The sequence below is a fragment of the Rattus rattus genome, chromosome 2, assembly GCF_011064425.1.
Source record: "Rattus rattus isolate New Zealand chromosome 2, Rrattus_CSIRO_v1, whole genome shotgun sequence".
NCBI lineage: Eukaryota > Metazoa > Chordata > Mammalia > Rodentia > Muridae > Rattus > Rattus rattus.
The window spans coordinates 124,974,849-124,996,032 of NC_046155.1; the positions used below are offsets into that span (position 1 = coordinate 124,974,849).

The 21,184-nt window shown below is 39.4% G+C and overlaps 1 protein-coding gene across 1 annotated transcript in view; it reads right to left on the bottom strand.

The window, feature by feature from the left end:
• Positions 1–21,184, bottom strand: part of Akap13 (A-kinase anchoring protein 13) — a 291,723-nt gene that overhangs the window by 170,875 nt on the left and 99,664 nt on the right. Inside the window, exons 3-4 of the mRNA XM_032895110.1 lie at positions 16,838–16,985; positions 4,234–4,530 (exon numbers count right to left, since the gene is read on the bottom strand). Coding sequence (XP_032751001.1) covers positions 4,234–4,530; positions 16,838–16,985 — 445 coding nt within the window. The remainder of the gene's footprint in view (positions 1–4,233; positions 4,531–16,837; positions 16,986–21,184) is intronic.

A 21,184-nucleotide genomic window follows, 5' to 3' on the forward strand; every position in this document is an offset into this window, starting at 1 on the left:
AAGTGTCTTTCCTTATCTTTTTTTGTTAGCTTTTGGTTGAAAGTCAATTTTATTGGATATCAGAATGGCTACTCCAGCTTGTTTCTTGGGACCATTGCATTGGAAAATTGTTTTCTAGTCTTTTACTCCGAGGTAATCACTGTCTTTGTCACTGAGGTGTGTTTCCTGTATGCAGCAAAATGCTGGGTCCTCTTTAAGTATCCAGTCTGTTAGTCTATGCCTTTTTATTGGGGAATTGAGTCCATTGATGTTAAGAGATATTAAGGAATAGTGATCGCTATTTCCTGTTACTTTTGTTGTTAGAGGTGGAATTATGTTTGTGTGGCTCTCTTCTTTTGGGTTAGTTCAAATTAGATTACTTTCTTCCCTTTTCTAGGATGTAGTTTCCCTCCTTGTGTTGGAGTTTTCCATCTATTATCCTTTGAATGGCTGAATTTGTGGAAAGACATTGTGTAAATTTGGTTTTGTCATGGAATATCTTCGTTTCTCCATCTATGGTAATTGAGAGTTTTGCTGGGAATAGTAGCCTGGGCATTTATGTTCGCCTAGGGTCTGTATGACATCTACCCAGGATCTTCTGGCTTTCGTAGTCTCTGGTGAGAAATCTGGTGTAATTCTCATAGGTTTGCCTTTATATGTTACTTGACCTTTTTCCCTTACTGCTTTTAATATTCTCCTTTGTTTTGTGTATTTGGTACAATCTATTTGGAGTTATGTAGGCTTCTTGTATGTTTATGGCCATCTCTTTCTTTAGGTCAGAGAAGTTTTCTTCCATAATTTTGTTGAAGATATTTAGTGGCCCTTTAAGTTGGTGGTAATCTTTGCTCTCTTCTATACCTATCATCCTTAGGTTTAATCTTCCTATTGTGTCCTGGATTTCCAGGATGATTTGGGTTAGGAGTTTTTTGTGTTTTATATTTTCTTTGATAGTTGTGTCATTGTTTCCTATGGTATCTTTTATCTCGTGTATTCTGTTGGTGATGCTTGCATCTATGACTCCTAATCTCTTTCCTAGGTTTTCTATCTCCAGGGTTGTCCCCTTTGTGATTTCTTTATTGTTTCTATTTCCATTTTTAAATCCTGGACATTTTTTAAATTCCTTCACCTGTTTGGTTGTGTTTTCCTATAATTCTTTAAGGGATTTTTGTGCTTTCTCTTTAAGGTTTTCTACTTGTTTACCTGTGTAGTCCTGTATTTCTTTAAGGGAGTTATTTATGTCCTTCTTAAAGTGCTCTATCATCATCATGAGATGTGGTTTTAAATCTAAATCTGGTTTTTCCAGTGTCTTGAGATACCCAGTATTTGCTTTGGTAGGAGGGGACCTGATGATGCCAAGTAGTCTTGGTTTCTGTTGCTTAGATTCCTGCACTTGTCTCTTGCCATGTAGTTGTCTCTGGTATTAGCTGGTCTTGCTGTCTCTACAATGGCTTGACCCTCCTGTTAGCTTGTGTGCCAGTACTCCTTGAGACTGGCTTTCTCCCAGTAGAATCTGGGTACAAAGAGCTGTGTCACAGGGTCAGCTTCGGGCGCAGGTGGAAACCAGAAGGATCCGTCTCAGATTCCTCCTGGGTTGCTGTGTCCAGAGGGCTCTAGTCGGGTCCCTCTTAGGCCAGTAATATGAGCAGAAGTGGTGGTCTCTCCTGAGCTCTCAGGATTGTCCGCACTTCTGAGAGTCCAGTTCTCTCCCCCATGGAATTTGGGTACAGAGAGCTGTGGGACCTGGTTAGCTCTAGGTGCAGGCAGAAACCAGAGGGATCCTGTCCCAGAGTGTTCCTGCATTCCTGTGTCCAGAGGGCTTCTGGCAGGTCCCTTGGGACAGAAGTGGTGGTCTTACCTCTGCTCTCTGGTGTGTCAGAGCTCCTAATTAGGTTTATCAAGACAGGGTTTCTCTGTGTAGCCCTGGCTATCCTTGAAGTCCCTGAGATTTGCCTGCCTCTGCCCCTGCACCCTGCATACCTGAGATTTAAGGTATGAACCATCACTGACCAGCAAAATTTATGTTTATTTTAATAACTTTTTCAAATATATAAATGGAACTATATATTATATAATCTTTGGAAACTGAGTCTAAGCACAAAGCAATCAAAGTACATCCAAGCCGTCATATATGTATCAACATTATGTTCCTTTTCAATAGCTGAGTGATATTCAATTATATGGCTGTATCACAATTTGTTGGTATGCTCACAAGAGCTCACTCAGATGTGAGCTGTTTCTATTTTTTGGTGGTGCATGATCAAGCTGCTGTAGGCACATTTGTATATAGGCATTTTGGTTAGAATATGCTTTCATTTTTTCATTTTTCTAGGGTAAATACCCATCAGTGGGATGCTAAGTGATATAAGAAACTACCTAACATCTTCAAAGCATAGGCAGTATGCGAGATATTATTCTGCATCCATGTCTGAACTTCATAGTTTTAATTTTTAGGTGCTTGTGTCAATCACTCTTGGTACTATGACAAAATTTGGGCCATTCAAACAGTTGGAAAAAAAAGTGATTCCCATTTTTCCCCCTCAGATATCCCATGAACATGCTATATAGCAGAAGATAACCTTGACCTCCTGCTTCTCCTATATCTACCTGCTATGGACTGGAATTACATGTGTGCTTCACCACACCCAATTTATGAGGTGCTCCAGATTTATCCAAGTCTTCATTCATGTTATGCAAGCACTCTACTAACTGGGCCACATCTCTTTTGGCTTGTGGTTTCAGTTTGTGAACTGGTTCCACTGCTTATGGGCCTACTGTGAAGCAATAAATCATGGCAGACCAGCATAGTGGAACAAAGCTGCCTACCTACCTCATGGTGATCAGAAAGCAGAAAGGGAAAAAGCCAGGAATATCATATACTACTAGTGCATCCTCCGTGATTGAATTCCTTCATCCAAGCCTACCTCCTGATCCTTCAATCACGAACTCATCCATGGATTAATCAACTAATGAGGCTCTTACCCCATGATCCAATTATCTATCTCTTAATAACACTATTAACTAGATCCCAAGCCCCAAAATGTGCCTTTGGAACACTTCATATCCAAACCATTATACTCACTGTTACAGGTATATAATGGGATCATCTTGTGGTTCTGTATTTTCCTAAAAGTCTTTAAATTAGCCTTTTCTAGTAAAAGTACACAATGAATTAAAGCTTGCCAGTTTCCTCGGATCAAAGACTAGGAAGGAACAGACTAGAGAAATGACTCAGTAGTTGACAGCTCTTACTGGAGCTGACAGGACCAGAGTTCAATCCCCCATACTCATGCTGGGAAGTTCACAAAACCTACAGTAATACATATATATACCCGGGGATAAGAGGGGCTATTTAAAAACAAAAAGACATGTAGCCCGAGGCACAGAGCTTCTGACCTTTGCTTCTCTAACTATTCTTTTATACTATGAGAACATGATCAAACTAAGTCCTGTGCTCTCTTTAAGACAGAATAAAAGTATAAAAGTAATTGTTCCCACAGTGACACAAAAATGGCAGGATCTATTAGGAACAATCAGGACCCATCAGTAAGTACTCTGAACAGGTATTAAGTCTGTAAATGTCACATATTTAGAGGCTAATGTTTTGGCAGTGCTAAGATAATGTGTGTGCTATGTAAGATATTTATACATTTTACTCAATTTTATTTTCTCTAAGGATAGAAACAGGACGTTATTTATGAATCCGGAATATTTTACTAAAATAGACATATTTGTAATTATGATATTTAGATATCACTTGCTATAAGAGCAATTATATGAAATCCTTGTCTAATTAGAGGGATTTAATGTGTTGATTATAACAGGATTTTTAGTGCAATCCTTTACATGGAGTCATAGAACCAATACCACAGAATAAAGAATTGCTGAGTGTCTCAAGGTTATCTAGAGCTCATGCTTCCCTGACACATTCCTCTACTACTTCTTCTAACAACTCCACAGAAATTTTACAGAACCTCACATACAGTAACCAAAACCCCTGTATTTATAATTCTGTGAATAAATAGCAAAAAATTACTCTGCTATTCTCATGAAGCGTAAATCACCTGTCCTGCTTGAGCAGTCAATCTAGATGCATAGAGATTACTTATGCTACTTAGGCTATGGCCCTGGGAGAAGAAAACACTCTGTGCAGAAAATCTAGTTTACTCAGTCACAGAGGAGGCTTGAGACACAGTGGTTGTTTAAAGGGGAAAGCAGAGGCATCCCAAGGCAGTTTGTAAGTCTGTGAACTCTCACCATGCAATGTGTGATCCGTCCCTAACACATTCCACTCTTCAGGCAGCTTCAGGTGTCTGAATGCCAGTGCGACCTTCTCATCCAGAGAGTTCACATCTCCAGAAGGGGGTCCTGATCGATCAAGGAACCGTGTGAAGTTCAGGGCCTGCTGATTTCCAGCACTGGTTGCCAGGAACTGAGCTGCATCATATGCCTCATCCTGGACAAAACGGAAGTCTTCTTCAGCGACTACAAACACAGGAAGGCCCTCTTTGGAAGCACAGAGCAGCACCTTCACCGTCTCACAGCAGTCATGACCTAAACAAAGCACAGGCAGCAAAGAAAATTGAATACACTGATGAAAGAACCCGAGTGGGTCCTTTTGGCTTTTTTAATGGCACATAAGATTTCTCCTTCTAAAAGAACACTTTTCCTCTCCCAACTCCTTAAAATTCTATTTTTGTTTTTTTTATTGTATTTGCAAATATGAGTGATATCTTTAAAAACCGGCTAGCAAATAAGAACTCCAGCTCTTACCATTCCAGTAACACAATATGTAACAAAGAACAGGCTATAGCAACTAGTGCTGTTACATTTGAACAAATTACAGAATGAAAGCTCTAGGAGCCTCTAAGGTTCAGCATGTAATAGGTACTCTAAGGCTTACTGAGTGTAGAATTAGAGCTAAACTAACAATAGGAAAAATGGGGAAAAGGGAGGAATAGCACAGATAGCTTTGTACTACCACACAGTAAATCAAAGAACGTAGAACAGTCAAAAGGAAAAACTTTCATGCATCTAGCAATCCAAGGTCCTACAGAACAGTTGCTGCCAGATACCTTTTACTTGTCCCAAACACTAAGGCAACAAGCATGTCAATCAATCACCTGGTTTTAAAAGGATGATGCAACACTGTGGTTATAAGCCCAACTCAGAAAAGGACATACATGAAGCAAACTGTGCTCCCACCATAGAGTTCAGCAGGCACGTGTGACCTGAGACTTAGCAGCTACTTGCCACTGAATGCTCCCCCATAGCCGAACGTTTTAAGACTTAACAACAAACAATTTTCTTCTGTGTACTTTCCCAGCCTTTTAGAATTAAGTATTTCCAAGAAGGAGACTGTAGTCAAATTATTCACTCTTTTTCCTCAGTTTTCAACTAGTTAGGATTATATGCTTCTCCTACTATCACCACTTTGAGGGAGAAAGAAAGAAATAGAAAATAATGGTTTTCCCCAGATAAATAAAAAAAAAAAAATAAGTTGGGTTTTTCATGTACTTTCCCCCAGAATCTTCCTTATGTCCCGTACCCTTGTGATAAGCCACAGTTCTCACTTCTGTGCAAATCTGCATTAATAAGAAGGGCTTAGTAACCACATAACTACTATATAACATATCATTTTCTCTATGTAACAATTTCGAGATAACCAAGTCTTCAAGAAGCAAAGTAGAGCACCTAAGGTCCACAAATACTACACAGCAAAGTCTATTATTTACAATCAAAGTGTGTGTGAAAGGACATGGCCTGTTATGTTTATTATGACTCAAGAGCTTCCTGACAAAACTGTACATAGAGAGAAGAATGTCAGGTAAGCCACTGCCAGAAGGAGCCAACACTCAGAATGATAGCACGTCTAATGTGCTGATATAAATAATGATGAATCCAAATTGAATCCTGCCTTCAAACTTTAAAATTTGTTGTGCCATAGAGAAGATACTGTATTGGCCTAAAGTGGAAAACCCAATGCTCTTAATCCATGCAAACAGACCTAATTCTTTTCTTTCCCAAACTTTTGCACAGATACAAAACCGAAAAGTCAGAAAGGCACTAATAGTGGTATAAAAGTAAATACTTATTGGTCTACATATTCATTTTCTATGTGTACATACACATGTGCAAACCGAAAAACTATGATAAAATAATAGTGCTGTATTCAAATTGTGGAATGTATATGTACTCACAGAAACCTGTCTGTGGCTAACAAGATGACTGCTTACCTGTGCAGAAGCAAAGAAGGAGAGAAACAAGGTAACCAAGGAGGGAGGGAAGGGTAGAAGAGATAGATAGAAGGAAGAAACGAAGGGGGGGGGGGGGGGAGGGAGGGAGGGAGGGAGGGAGGGAGGGAGGGGGAGTTGATCTAGCAGTACAGCTATGCTTTCGTCTCTCTGGTTTGATAGAATCTGGTAGTATATAAAGAATGGATAAGTAAACTACTACCAGCTCTGTTTGTGAAAAAGCTAAAAGAAATTTGTGAAAGGTTTCAGATAAGGACTCAAGAGGGCATGAGATGAAATGTCATGGTAAGAAGTTTACTACAGAATTATGAATACTATAGACAGACAGGTAGACAACAGCATAATGGGGGTCTCTAAAGAGAAGAATCAGGTACCAGTGGCAATGTCACCACCCTTTCTTACAGTTCTCAAGTATAAGACCATGTCAGGTCAAACTGGGAAAGTTATCCACTTCCCTTTCACACGTAAGTTCACAATCTGAAGAATAAATTGTTAATCAGAGAAAGTAAAATGTACCATAAATCAGAAAATTGCTCGGTATAATTACAGTCTAATTTAAAAAAAAAAAAACCTTTTAAGTTAAAGGTGGAAAAAGAAAGTTTCTTAAGTAAGTTTTTGTTAAAGAGTCAACTCCAAGAGTTACTACAGATCAAGAACAAAGGCCTGGGATGCAAAATTGCCCCAGAGTTTAAGAAGAGCACTGGCCACTCTTGCAGGGGGGTCCAGACTTGGTTCCCAGAACCCACTCAGTGACTAACAACCATCCATAACTCTAGTTTCAGGGGCATCCGACACCCTCTTCTGACTTCCTGACACACTCAATGACAGTGGCCCCCGCAGGCTCATATATTTGAATACTTGCTCCTAGTTGGTAGAACTGTTCAGGGAGTAGTAGGAAGTGTGATCTAATTGGAGAAGGTATGTATGTCTCTGGTGGTAGGCTTTGAGGTTTCCAAAAGCCCACACCATTCCTGATATTCTTGAACCCCCTCTTCCCGCGTCTGTGCATCACTGAAGCCATGCTATGGAATGGACTCATGAAACTGTAAGCTCCCAATAAACACTTCTATAAATTGCCTTGGTCATGGTGTCATACCATAGTAGCTGAAAAGTTGGTAGCAGGAAGTAGGCTATTGCTATAGCAGGCCTGACCATGCTGTTTTTTAGAGGGATGTGGAAGACTTTGGACTAGAAAGAGGTAACGCTGTATGCCAGGTTTAACACACCAGTCTAGTAAGAACTTGGAAGACAATAGTGCTTAGAGTGGTGTAAGCTATGAAGGCCCAGGTCAAGAGGTTTCAGAGGAGAACAAAATTAGTTAGCAATTTTTGTGATATTTTGGCAAAGGATGTAGCTTCTTTTGTCCTCATTCTAGAATCTGGCTGATTCTGGCTGATTTCACTGGCAGAAGAGATTACAAGACAGTCCAATATTGACTCTACTGTGTGGCATTAGCAACCTCTCTTAAGCAGGTCTAGAATGACTCAGCAGGCAAAAATAAATACTAAATATACATTCCAAGGAGAAAAGACAGCAGGAAATGAAGTGCGGGAACCACGGCTTATGCTGGAAAAGATGAGGAAAGGCCTGCCATGTGAGAAGGACCCCGGCTAGCCTTCCAGCCTGAGACAAGAAGAGGATAAAGAAAGGCCCGTCATGTGAGATGGACCCCGGTAAAGAAAGGCCCGTCATGTGAGACGGACCCCGGCTAACCTTCATCCTGAGACAAGAAGGGGCACCAAGGAAGTACCTGTCCCTAAAAGCAACAACAGAAAGAACTGTAAGAGGCAGCTCGGTTCCATCCCAGGCGGGCAGACAAATCTGGGAGTATTGGCCATGTGGTCATAGCTTGGAGTCAAGAAGAAGACAGGAGTAAAAGAGTTGTGGAATCTTCTTCCTCCATTAAGGAAAGCCCTCTGGCAAGGAGGCCCTGTATGGAGGCCCTAGAGACTACTGTAATAGGGAGCTGAGCAAGTGAAGCCTGAATTCCACTGAAGATGCTGGATGTTGGAAGTACCAGGGCCACGGGATGCCTTCCAGGAAAAAGTTGCATACAGGAAGTAGAACCAGCCTGAGAGAAGTGTGTTACAGACAATAAAGCTAGAAGGATGGATGCTATCCTTTGATACCAGAGACTAAACTACAGGACTTAAGATTGTTTGCCCCTTTGGGTTTTAGTCTTGCTTTGGTCCAGTTTTTCCTCACTGTGCCACCATTTCTCAACTTGCAGAATGAAGGTGGTGGTGGTGGTAGTGGTGGTGGTGGTGGTGGTGGTGTGTACAAACATTGAGTCTGCCTTGAATCTCAGAAGAGACTTTGAAATGATGTTGAGACTATGAAAGATTATGTGGACTTTTCATACTCGATTAAGTGCATTTTGCTTTATAATATGGTTACAAGCATATTAAGGCCAGAAAATGAAATGTGGTGGTTTGAATGAGAATGGTCACCATCGGCTCATATGATTGAGTAAGTGGTCCGCAGTTGGTGGGACTGTTTGGAAAGGGTTAGAAAATGTGGCCTTTTTGGAGAATATGTCACTGGGGGGTCACCCTTTGAGGTTTCAAAAATGCATGGCACTCCCAGCTAGCTCTCTGCCTCTTCCTTATGGATCCAAATGTGAGTTCCCTGCTACTACGTCAGCACCATGCCTACCTGCCTGCTCCTATGCCTTCCTTCATGATAATCATGGACTCGGCCTCTAAAATGGTAAGCCCCAGATAAAATTTCTCTTCTCTAAGTTGCTCTTGGTCATGTTGCTCTGTTACAGAACTAGAAAGTAACTAAGGCACTTCCCTAGGCACATAAGTGGTACACATACACGTATGCAGGCCAAACCAGCAAATACATAAAATAAGACAAATCTAAAAGCGCTAAGTACCTACTGTGTGGTCAAAACACACTCAAGATTGGCACAGGGCCACTATCAAGCTCAAGATTAGGTTTTAATCCCTGTATATTTTCAAATAAAATGAAAAAATGAAGGGGTTACCATTTTTTAAAACTAAGGGCTGTGTAAAATAGATATAGGAATAAAACTGCTATCAGTGCAGTTACTCACATAAAGCTTACTACTGTAAACTTGCTCTAGACAGAAGAAATGCTGGAGGAGGAGGAGGATTAGTCTTTTGTCTGCCTTAGTCCTGCTGCTACACTACAAAGGCAGGATAAGAAATTATATCAAATTTGATACAATAAAAACAGAAGTTGTAGTGGGGAAGTGCAATAGCAACATTTTTCAACTAGTTTCCATGGTGTTTTTGTTTCCACTCAATTTCCTGGTAACAAGAGGAACATAAGCAGAGGTATTTTTTAAAGGAAAAGTACTGAAATTTTACTCGATTTCTAAAAGAAGCTATCCTATAGGATTCAGAAACAAACAAACAAAATATTTCCACAAACTGTTAATGGGAAAAAGTCCTAAGCTTAAGTGCATCTTAGCCTCCTATAAGGTCAATCTTGTTTTCAATAGAAACAGAAGATAATTATGAGGTATGAAGATCTGTTACCCACCAAGTAATCCACAGAGAATATGAAGGAAACAGTAGATTTGGGCGCCAAGTTCCCGTGCAGATAGGTGTGGTTTCTCTAACACACACTCAGTCACTTAGACTTTCTCTGACTATAAAATGATACCATCAACCTTAAGTAAGAACTGTCGAAAATATTGGAAGGTTTCAAACAAAGCGCATGGCAAACAGAAACTGGTAGTTATTCTCAAAATACTACTGCTGTTCAATTAACACACAGAAAAATAGAACACTAAAATTGAAAAAGTGTTTCAAAAGCCAGCAAGCCTGTAAGACAAACCGATGACTTTAGCACTGAAGAACTGAAAAAATAACGGAGAAAAGACTTAAACAGAAACACAAGAAACACCCAGGTAAGAGACGTTATCTAAGATTGACAGTGTTCTTAAACTCGGTAAATTCTAGGCCTGGAGGGTGTGCCTGAGGTTGGGAGAGTCTCCCTGCAGACTTCTTTCCCTGCAAGCTTTTTATCACTGTCTAAAGCATCTGCACCCATGGAAACGAAAAACTGCCACAAATAAACAAAAGTACTGAACTATGACCCAAAAATTACTTCATTTCCTGTTAAGCTAAAAGTGGAAGACATCCCACCCAGGGCATCTCTTCTTCTGAGACTAAAACAATCCAGCCTTTGTTTTTATCATGGATCTAAAAAAGTACCCTAAAAAGCACTTACTGGGCCAGCCCAGGCCAATCCCACACAGAAAGAGTAGACTATAGTAGTCAAAAATAGGATATAAACTAGATTTACTACTCAGTTTATCATAGAAGAGCTTAAGAACCTGGTGTGGGTTTTTTTTGTCTGGAACAGTAAAAGTGAAATGCTCAGTTTGCAGACTGCCCTCCACCCCTCAAAAGAGGACTAAATAAAGAAATATGCACTATCACTTCTGGATCCTGACAACTGATGGGAGTTGAACATTTGGTACATTTATAAAATGTCTCTACGTGCAGAGGATTAACAGAGAGGGAGAAAACACAAAAACAAACAAACAAAAATACAACCGCAAACCTAGAACCTCATCATGTGCACTGTGAAAAAGGGCAGGCTATTGAATTCTAAAAATGTGACTTCTGCATTCCAGCCTAAACCTTGAAGGCAATGCTTCCCAACCCTTCTTCCTATATCATTACTGCCAGAAGCCATTTTAGTTTTTCCCTATCCAACCTCTTCCTAGTAAAAGCTGAGTCTCATTGATATGCCATAGATTTGTTTATGTGAATATATACTTTGTATGTGCCCTCTCAAACTGGGATTACGGTGCTGTGTTCATAGGTATAAGGTGATAAAGGTATAAGGTGATATATTAATGTAGACCATCATCACTAGTATCCACAGATGTGGGTAATTTTTCCTCTCTTCAACTACTTCCTTGTTTGTTTTTCCAGTACAACCCTTATATGAGTTGCATTAATTGATTTTTAAAAAACAAAAGACAAATTCAAAGCTGTCAGGAAATAATCTTATACTTGGATTACATAGACTATTATACAGTGTTCAGATAAAAATAGTAGCGGATAACTTTGTAAGTAGGGAGACTACAAGAATTCTTGACTGAGCAAATTAAAAGCTCATGGCTTTTTACTTCAAAATACTTCTTGATTTGATAATCAACCCCTGCTCCTAAGGAGTGTCTTGGCTCACAAGGAACAAATAAACCCATGGTGCTATAAACATAGGACCACTTTGTAAGATCTAAGCTCTAAGTTTTCATTAGCTAAAGGTACTTGGAAATACAATAGATTTTTTTTTCCTTTCACAATGAAACTACCTTACATGATCAACTAGCCTTAGTAAGTATGAAACAAAAGAAAAATACAAAAGTGTTGAGTCTAATTTGACATCATTGAAAGTTTATAATTTTACTACCAAACAAAAGCCTTTGTTATGGATTTAGAAGTATACTAATAGGTAAAAAGATTTCATTTTATAAACAGCCTATACCAAAGCCTTTCACAATATAGTGTACAGAATATTGAATCCCCGTTCCATTTGTAAACGATAAAATTATTATTTGCTTTGTCTAAACTGATTACTAAAAGTGAGCCCCCAAAACTATTATATATCCTAGGAATACCTTTGAGATAGATGGCTTAATAAACTGAAATGATATTCTTCAAGCAGCCATTTTAAAGTCTCTATATTTTTGTTTACTCATTATTACTGGAGGAGAAGAGAGCAAGGATGCACAAGGTGCTCAGAAGACTGTGTATGGAAGTCAAGTCTCTCTTTCCATCCTGGATTCCAGAGATCAAGCTCAGATAGTCAGACTTGTATAGCAAGCATTTCTACCTTCTGACATTGCTCTAGCCCTCAAAGTTATTTTGAATGGAATATTTTATTATGAATTGTGGTCAGTCTCTAACGTTAATTACTGCAAAGATGAGTTTAATTTTAAGAATGAGAATTTGTTTCAAAGTCTTTAAAATATCTTTACCCCAAATGCTCGAATTACCCTAGATGCACAGAACACATGAAACTCAAGAAGGATGACCAAAACTCGAACGCTTCACTCCTTCTTTAAAAGGGGAACAAGAATATCCTTGGCAGGGAATAGGGGGGCAAAGTGTAGAACAGAGTCAGAAGGAACGCCCATTCAGAGCCTACCCCACATGTGGCCCATACATATACAGCCACCAAACTAGATAAGATGAAGCAAAGAAGTGCAGGCCGACAGGAACCGGATGTAGATCTCTCCTGAGAGACACAGCCAGAATACAGCAAATACACAGGTGAATGCCAGCAGCAAACCACTGAACTGAGACCAGGATCCCTGCTGAAGGAATCAGAGAAAGAACTGGAAGAGCTGAAGGGGCTCAAGACCCCATATGAACAACAATGCCAACCAACCAGAGCTTCCAGGGACCAAGCCACTACCCAAAGACTATACATGGACTGACCCTGGACTCTGACCTCATAGGTAGCAATGAATAGCCTAGTAAGAGCACCAGTGGAAGGGGAAGCCCTGGGTCCTGCCAAGACTGAACCCCCAATGAACGTAATTGTTGGGGGAGGGCGTCAATGGGGGGAGGGTTGGGAGGGGAACACCCATAAGGAAGGGGAGGGGGGAGGGGGAGGTTTGCCCTGAAACCGGGAAAGGGAATAACAATCAAATGTAAATAAGAAATACCCAAGTTAATAGAGATGGAGAAAAAAAAAGAAATATCTTTACTAAATGTTACTATACATCATATATAGTATGCTTTTTATAAGGCATTCAAATATCCAAAAACATATAAAAAGCAGAAGGGTCACAATGTTATTTACCTCAAGATGAACTAGATTATATCTCCAGACTTCAAGAGAAGAAAGGAAAAGAAAAAATTTTAAAAGCCTTTACAACTTCTTTATAGTCTCCTTTTCACTTTTGATACAGGATCTCATGTAGCCTGGATCATTCTCAAACTTGTTAGGTGGCTGAGGATGGTCTCAGCCTCCTAGTCCTCCTGCTTTATAATCTCTTTTTATTGTGAGATACTTATCAGAAATATACACATTAAGGAGAAAATGAGGCAGTCACGGTGGTTCATCCATGTAATGTCAGTGCTCAAAGGTGAGTGCCTGGTAACCGTGAGATCCTCTCAAAAGACCTCTTCCCCCAAAATACAGACATTAGAAGAGGAGGATGGTTATCACTGTTTTACATGATGTAAAAATTTTCCTATCGTTTAGAAATGTCTCATTTTTTCAACCTATTTACAGAAAAATATTTGATAAAAGTTTACAGACTAGCATCAAAATGTGGCTGCTTTCTGAAAGGTCAATCAATCATCTGGTTTGAGTAAGAACTAAATGTAACAAAACACAGACAATGAATCATACAGAGAACTCAAAGAAAAACCAAAGCCAGCTATCTGAATAAAGCACGACATTAAAAGGGAGAACAAGGCACAAAGGTCTTCTTCTTAGAACTCATATGACTGGAAATGGCAGAGCTCGCCCTTGAATAAGCAGAAAGGGCACAGAGACATCCCTATCAAGAACACCTGCTCAAAAAAAAAAAAAAAAAAAAAAAAAAAAAAAAGACAGTGAGTATTTATCCAGAACCTGCAATGCCAAACCACTGTGCAGACTTCTATCAAGAATCTTGATGGGCTGACACACAGGATGGCCCTCGACAGACAGGAAGTCAGAGGCTATCACTATCATTGACTAATACACTGAAACCATCAAAGTCACCTATGGAAAGAGGACACAGATGTGGTGACAGGCTAAGAATTCAACTCAAAAAAAAAAAAAAAAAAAAAAAAAAAAACCTCTTTTTGTAGTTCACCAAAGAAGGAAGAGGGAAGCGAGGGAGGGTAAGACAGGCACCTTTCTAGAATGTCTGCTCAGGTGCAGTGTCCACCAAGCACCTAGAAATGCTGAGTTAGCATACCCAGGTGAAAACAAACCCTGCCCTTATGAAGCTGACACTTTACTGGAAACAAAAGGGAAATGGGCTAAACATACAGTGTATGAGAGGCTGAATGAATAGTAAATGTAGAGCAAGGCCAGGAAGTAGGACAGGTGGAGATGCATTGTAGTGTTTTTTAGAAGAGCATGCTGAGGAAGTACACCTAAGGGAAGGGAAAACGGAAGAGCAGATGACCGCAAGAGCAGATTGAAGCCAGCTTGATCCTAGGGTGCAAGGTTAATACCACGATAATGAACAAGTGTTTAAAGCTGTTTGGGGTCTGCACCCGACCCACAGCCTTGACTATCCATCTCTACTCCTCCATTACGAAATGTTGAAGGAATCCAAGTGACAGCAGCTCAGAGGCAAGTAAACAAAAAGTCTCAGCCATGATGACCACAGCAGGGGGATCCAGATGGGAGCCTCCTCCAGATTCTCACACACCATCCAGAGTACAAAAAGATCTACACACTAAAGTGATGCCTAACTGTCCCTACCCTCCCGTGGGTACACAAGGGTCCTTTTGAACTCTGACGTAACTGGGCACTTCCTATCAGAAATCTTAATAAAATTAGCTGAGTGGAGGAATAATGAGGCTACTGGGGGAAGAAAATTTGAACCATGATAGAGAATAGAAGACTTAGGTAAGGGAAAAGCTGATAAATAGAACAAATCCAGTATTCTGAGCTACAAGGGAATGGATGGGTCAAGAATGACAAGAAGAGATTAGGGCACAATGCTGATTCTGGTCGGATTAGATCACCAGGGCAACATTATTCAGAATCAAGACACACAAATGCACACCCACAGAGAGTGTTCCTGGAAACACACACACACACACACACACACACACACACACACACACACACACACAGAGTGTGTGTGCTTGGGGGGGTATTTTAATCATAAATAGAGAACCCCTTCTCCCTTCCCTAAGAGGGAATGAGTTAACAATGGAAATACTGAATGGTACCTAGAGAACAGACCCCCCAGTGTCCAGATCAGCGCTTCTGATATGATATGCATCCACAGGAAATAAGATGGCTGGAGGCTTGCGTTATAAATACCTAATATTCTTTAGGAAAGAACTCACTATCTCTAACATAGCTGCCTTTTTTATATTTGGGAAATACATTTCTAGTAACTGTCTGAAATCTTAATAAATACCAAAGCAGGTAAAAATATAACAAAATGCTATAATCTCAGTTCTCTGCATGGCATAATTTTCATAATTTTATAGCAGTGTACATTAAGTCAATTTATAGGGATAAAAAAACTGGCAGACTTATCTGGCACAGTAAGATCCAACACTCCAAGTGCTTCGTAAAGTTAACAATTTTAACACCACCTCTACCAACAAAGGGGACCACTAGAACATGCTGGCATATGAGCCACATCAATTTTATTCTTTAATGAGAAATAACAATGCTATCAATACTATTTGGAGTATTCCCAAAGTGCACTCTTCTGAATTCTGGTGAAAACTGGTCCAACTGTTAACTGTAAAGGAAGACTGACTAAGGAAAAAAACTCAGCCCGAAACACAAATCAGTGCATCTTCAGATGTTGACAGGCCGAGGGATATAGCATCCAGTAGCTTCATCTAACAGCAGGGCCCTGATGACTTGTAAGTGATCTTTCACGTCGTTTTTGCATTTACATATGCAGTGGGAAGTAGCCCTGCCTGCACTATAGTATTCTATGGCCTGTGAATCCAAGGCACTGCCTTTATGAAAAAGATGTAAGGCAGAAAATTAAACCATAAGCCTCAACCTGCCCAAGGGAGGTAACTTCTGTATGCTAGGGGCTGTAGTTCTTAAAAAATAAGAACAAAGCCACATAGGAAAATATGGTGGCTGAATGGTTTTGTCTATCAAAAGACCTACAACAAGTGTCTTGGGCCACTCAGCTGGGAATACCTGGCCAGAGTTCACCTAGTCAGTATTTAATATTTAATAAAGTTTGCTTCAAAATTTGGAGGAATGCTCCAAATAATGTTGATAGCTTCATTGTTTCTCCTTAAAGAAAGAATTGTTTTTCCTCTTTCAAATCTCAGGATTAATGAAGACACTGCACCCCAGATAGGCATGTGTTACTAATTAGGTTCTTCTGTTTTGGTTTGGCACCATGAAACTCAGAATAAAATCTGAAGCGTCATCATGATAACACCTGAGAATATAGACCTCCCATGTATCTCAGTTTCCCCAACTCTCAACCTTCAATAAATTAGTGGGTTTTGTTTGTCTGTTTTTTGTTTTCTGATTCTGATATCCTTCTGTTTTTTGTTTTCTGATTCTGATATCCTTCAATTTATTACATCACTTTATTTCTACTTAAGTTCGTATGTGTATGGAACAAACAAAAGCATTATCAATATACTTAAAGATCTAACAAGAGCTGTTAGGTTAGCACTCTGCTTTGGTCCTTCTATTACTCTATAGTGATCAAATATGTGTGTGTGTGTGTGTGTGTGTGTGTGTGTGTGTGTCCGTCCGTCCACCAAGAATAAAGAAGCCCAGTATATGAGTATAGGCCAGCAATCCCAGCACTCAGGAGGCTGAGGCAAGAAACAGAGTTTTACGCCCAGTCTTGGCTATTTGTAGCAAAACCTTGCCTCAAAATCAAAAGCAAAATAACGAATAACTGATGAAGGATAGAAAAACATCATTCAGATACTTACCAGGAGCAATTGTCTCCAACGTATCAGAACTGACTTTCCGGGTACTTGTGCAGTGATAGAGGGTAGAGCCAGAAAATATCAAGTAAAAAATAGCATCATCTTCAACTTTGTCCTCTTCAGCAAGCAGGACTGTAACAACACAATCGCCCTGGAAGAGTCCACAGTCTGCATTAGTAAGGTTCCTGTTGGGAGCCCGCTAAATTCTTCATCTCATACATGACTATGAAGTCTATCCATTTCCCAGCAAAGGTGAGGGTATACAGATCTGCCTTGAAACAGTAAGTACATTCAAATTCCACCTACAAAGATTTATTTAGACCCATCAAACTTAACTTTCCTTGATTTGTATAAATGAAAGCAACCCTTGTGCTTTAGAGTTGCTATATGAAACTCATCAACAGAGTGGACTTTCCATCTATTTAAATAAAAGGTCACTTGAATAGCCTGTGCCTCTCGACCACCTGACATCCCTGTTCTCCTTTACTCAACCTTCCCAAAAGCCTTTAAAACTAGGCGTCATGCCAGTAACTGTGCAAACACCTTTGCAACTACTCACGATAAAAAGCATCTGTGTCTGCCAGTTTCAAATAGTCTCTCAGTTTTTATAAGTTGGCTTAAAAAAAAAAAACTAAAGCTTGTAATAAATATACTTTGTGACATACAGACCTAATCACCATTCTTCTCTATTATAAACATAATTTGTGTTATAACCATAAGCTAACACCAACAGAAAAAAACCTTTAACACATCAAAGTTTAGGGTACTGAGATTTAATATTTTTAAAATCTTAATAACGAAGTATAGGAACAACAATTTAGTAAAAAATCTGGACATTTTAACCTAAAATTGGGAAAAGAATTATCATTTAATTTATACATCTTCATCTTTTTCATTTTAATCAACAATAAGGTAAGTAAGGGAATCATGCCACCCTGTGGCCACATTATTAAACCTAGAATCAGTGCAGCAGAAGGCAGCATTTTTGCTATACGTTCAAAACTCAAAATTATGTCATCAAACCTAAGATGAAGTTTAATAAATGCTAAGAGCACAATGACTTTATAGACAATTTAAAGCATTTCCTAGGGTGTAAATTTCACTTTTATTTTATATCCAGTGCTAAAGTCCAGCAAATGCTGCACATAACTCAGAATGAACCATAACTCCAAATAAGCCATAACGTGTTTGACTATAACTGGAGCCCTCCAAAGCACGGTAACACAGAGAAATCACGGTCAGAAATGAATTACCATTAGTTTTGATCACTACTCTAAACTGAAGTGTGGTCTCATATACACGCCTTTCTTTGGAACTGATTTTAACCAGCTTAAACAAGTGAAATGTCATCCTTTAGCATGATGCATAAAACAGGAAAGTTTCATCCTTTCCTTTCATGTGTGGGAAACTAAGACCCCACGGCCACGCCCTCTGCCTATAGCTTGTTTGGTTAGGTAACACCATGCCACAGCTGTGCCCATTCATCCACACTTACCCTCTAGCCACTTTTACTTACCACCTCTACCTTAACAAGAGAGGAAGTCTACTCAAATTTCTAACTGAAATTGTTGGCTTAGATTTCTAAACTGGAATTCTAAGAATGAACTGTTTTCAGAACCAAGAATTTCTCTCCATGTGAGAGAGTCTTCTTACTGACCTACTGTCTGTGCCCATACTAACTAATTTGGGGTTTCCTTTCATTGAGGGCAAGAGAAGGTTGACATAAGCAATTGAAATCGTTTTAATAAAACTTTAATAAAAAATAATTAAGTTCTGAATTGCTTTTATACCTTTCTTTAACTTAAGCTCCTAAGAGAACAAAGCTTTATTCATCTCGAGGCAACTCAAAAGCTAAACTCCAAAGGCACTTGAACTAAAAGTAGCTGATTCCCTCTACTAGTAACAGAAAGCAAACACACTCCACATTTCATGGATGCAAATAACTCCTATTCTATGGTGGTTCACTGGAGAGGTCTTTGAAAGATTAAGCAGGTGGGGTTGGAGGAGAAGAGTCACAGGTCTCCATAATAACTTTTATCCAGGTGACTGGTTGCTTGATCCCTATTCTGTGAGAGAAGCTCTAACTGATTACTCTGTTGTTCAAAACTAGGCCCAACTCACAGAATATACAGATTAAAGAGTCCGGTTGCACAGCTAGTGAGTCTACTACACTGAATAACAAAAATAATGGTCAAGATATTCTCAACTATTATTTTAGTCAGACTCAATGACAAGAAAAGATTGCATTATGTCATCAGTCTCCAGCAACATAAGCATAGATGATCTCCCAAATAAAAACGTACAGTGTTTAAAAAAAAATGTTACCCAGAGTAACTGCTTAATCACCCATAAAAAAGGGTTTTTAATGTAAGCATTTTAAAAAATAAAGGAGTATTCTAAATAGTGAGACATCTCAGTTGTCCATATCCTATACTTACTAATACAGGACAGCTACTACATTCTCAGCTCTGCAAAAATTACCCTATGATTGAGATTTAACTCTGACTTCTTCATCAGAACTAAGAATATGTATTCTTTTTCCAGATCAAAGATTTCCTCTCTACAAGACCTTGGCAGAGACTCTCTACTCCACAAGATACTTGTCACCTAGGACCTGTCTTCAATAAGCAAGAATAATTTGGGGGAAGGAAGTAATAGAATGAAAAAGAGCTAGGCATTTCAGTGAATGAATTATACTTAGAAGTGGACTACAGAGACAAGATGTGGGAAACAGGGTAAATAGAGAAACAGGAAAATGAAGTAGAAAATTCTGGGGGAAGAAATGGTAAAAGAGAGAAATCACTGATATCTTAGATAATGTTGGCCACACATTAGAAGGTAAGTCTGGTCAGCAGCAAGAGAACTACAGCAATCGTCTGGGCCAACCTGTGTAAACTCATGAGAGCCAGCTGCCTCATTTCTGGGAATTCTACAAGCCAAATGCAAAGCACAGTCGTTTCTAGAATTAAACTTAAAAATAACTAAGATAGATTAAAAACAAATACAATGCCTAAAAGCCCTGTATTAATAAGTCTATATCATACTATATTATCTTGAGATTTACATTATGGTATGTATATGGAAGAAAATCTACATAACAGTGTGCTACTAACATTTTCCCCAGCATTGATAGCCAATTCAGCCTCAGTAAAAAGTGATGGATAGCTTAAAATCAATCCTTAGGGGAGTAATTATGTTACTAGAATTGCCAAATGCTATAAAACGAGGACTGTCTTTTCCTGTTGCGGTGATAAAATATTCTGATTAAAGTAACTTAAGGGAGGAAGGGTTCATTTAGCTCAGTTCCGGGTTACAATCTATCCCAGGAGAGAGGTCACAGAGGCAGGGCTTGAAGCAGCAGGTTACATTCCATCAAACAGAAAGCACACGAATGCGAATGCCTGCCTACGAGCCACTACTCAGATCACTTTCTCCTTTTTAGTCAGGGAATGGTGCCACCCACAGTGGGCTGGTCTTGTCAGTTTAATTAATGTAATCAAGATAATCTCCAAAGGTAAGACTAGAGGCTCATCTCCCAAGTGATCCTAATGTCTATCAAGTTGACAATTATCAGTAACCATTATGAGAGCTTTTTAATTCCCCTTTAGAAACAACAGATTGCTTTCAACTGGTCAGTAAAAGGCAGGAACTTTTCCGTGTTTTAACTTGGCAGTATGTTAAGTAAATACCCTGAGCTATAGAAGAGGATGGCAATTCTGCTTATCTCATGAGATTACTGAAGGAGTCAAATGGCTGATTAAAAAAGAATAGAAAAGCACCTGTAGCAACTGCACTGGCCACAGTCACTTTCAACAGCACCAGCATTATACATGGAATTCACCTGTCAAGAAATCTGGAAGGCTCCAAAAACAAAGAAAACCTTTTGGTTTATCAGTCTGTCACGGTGGTGGTGTGGATGACATGTCCTCCACAGTCTCAGATACTGAATGCTTGGTCCCCAGTTGGTGGTGTTGTCTGAGGAGGCTTAAGAAGTCTGACCTTGATATAGGAAAAGTAACTAATACAGTCACTCAAAATGTTCCGGAAGAGGGTGGTAGTGCACACCTTTAACCCCAGCATTCAGGAAGGAGAGGCAGGTGGCTCTCTGTTGAATTTGAAGCCAGCCTGGTCTATAAATCGAGTTCCAGGGCAGCCAGGATTACACAGAGAAACCCTGTTTCAAAAAACTAACAAAAGACCAAAAAGCTTTGGATGTGGGAGCATTTCAGGTTTCAAACTTTTATATTTGGGATGTTTAACAAATCAAATCTCTTCTCTGCAAATATTCTAAATCCCAAAAAATAAATTAAAGTTCCAAAAACTTCTAGTCTAAAGTACTTATGAAACAAT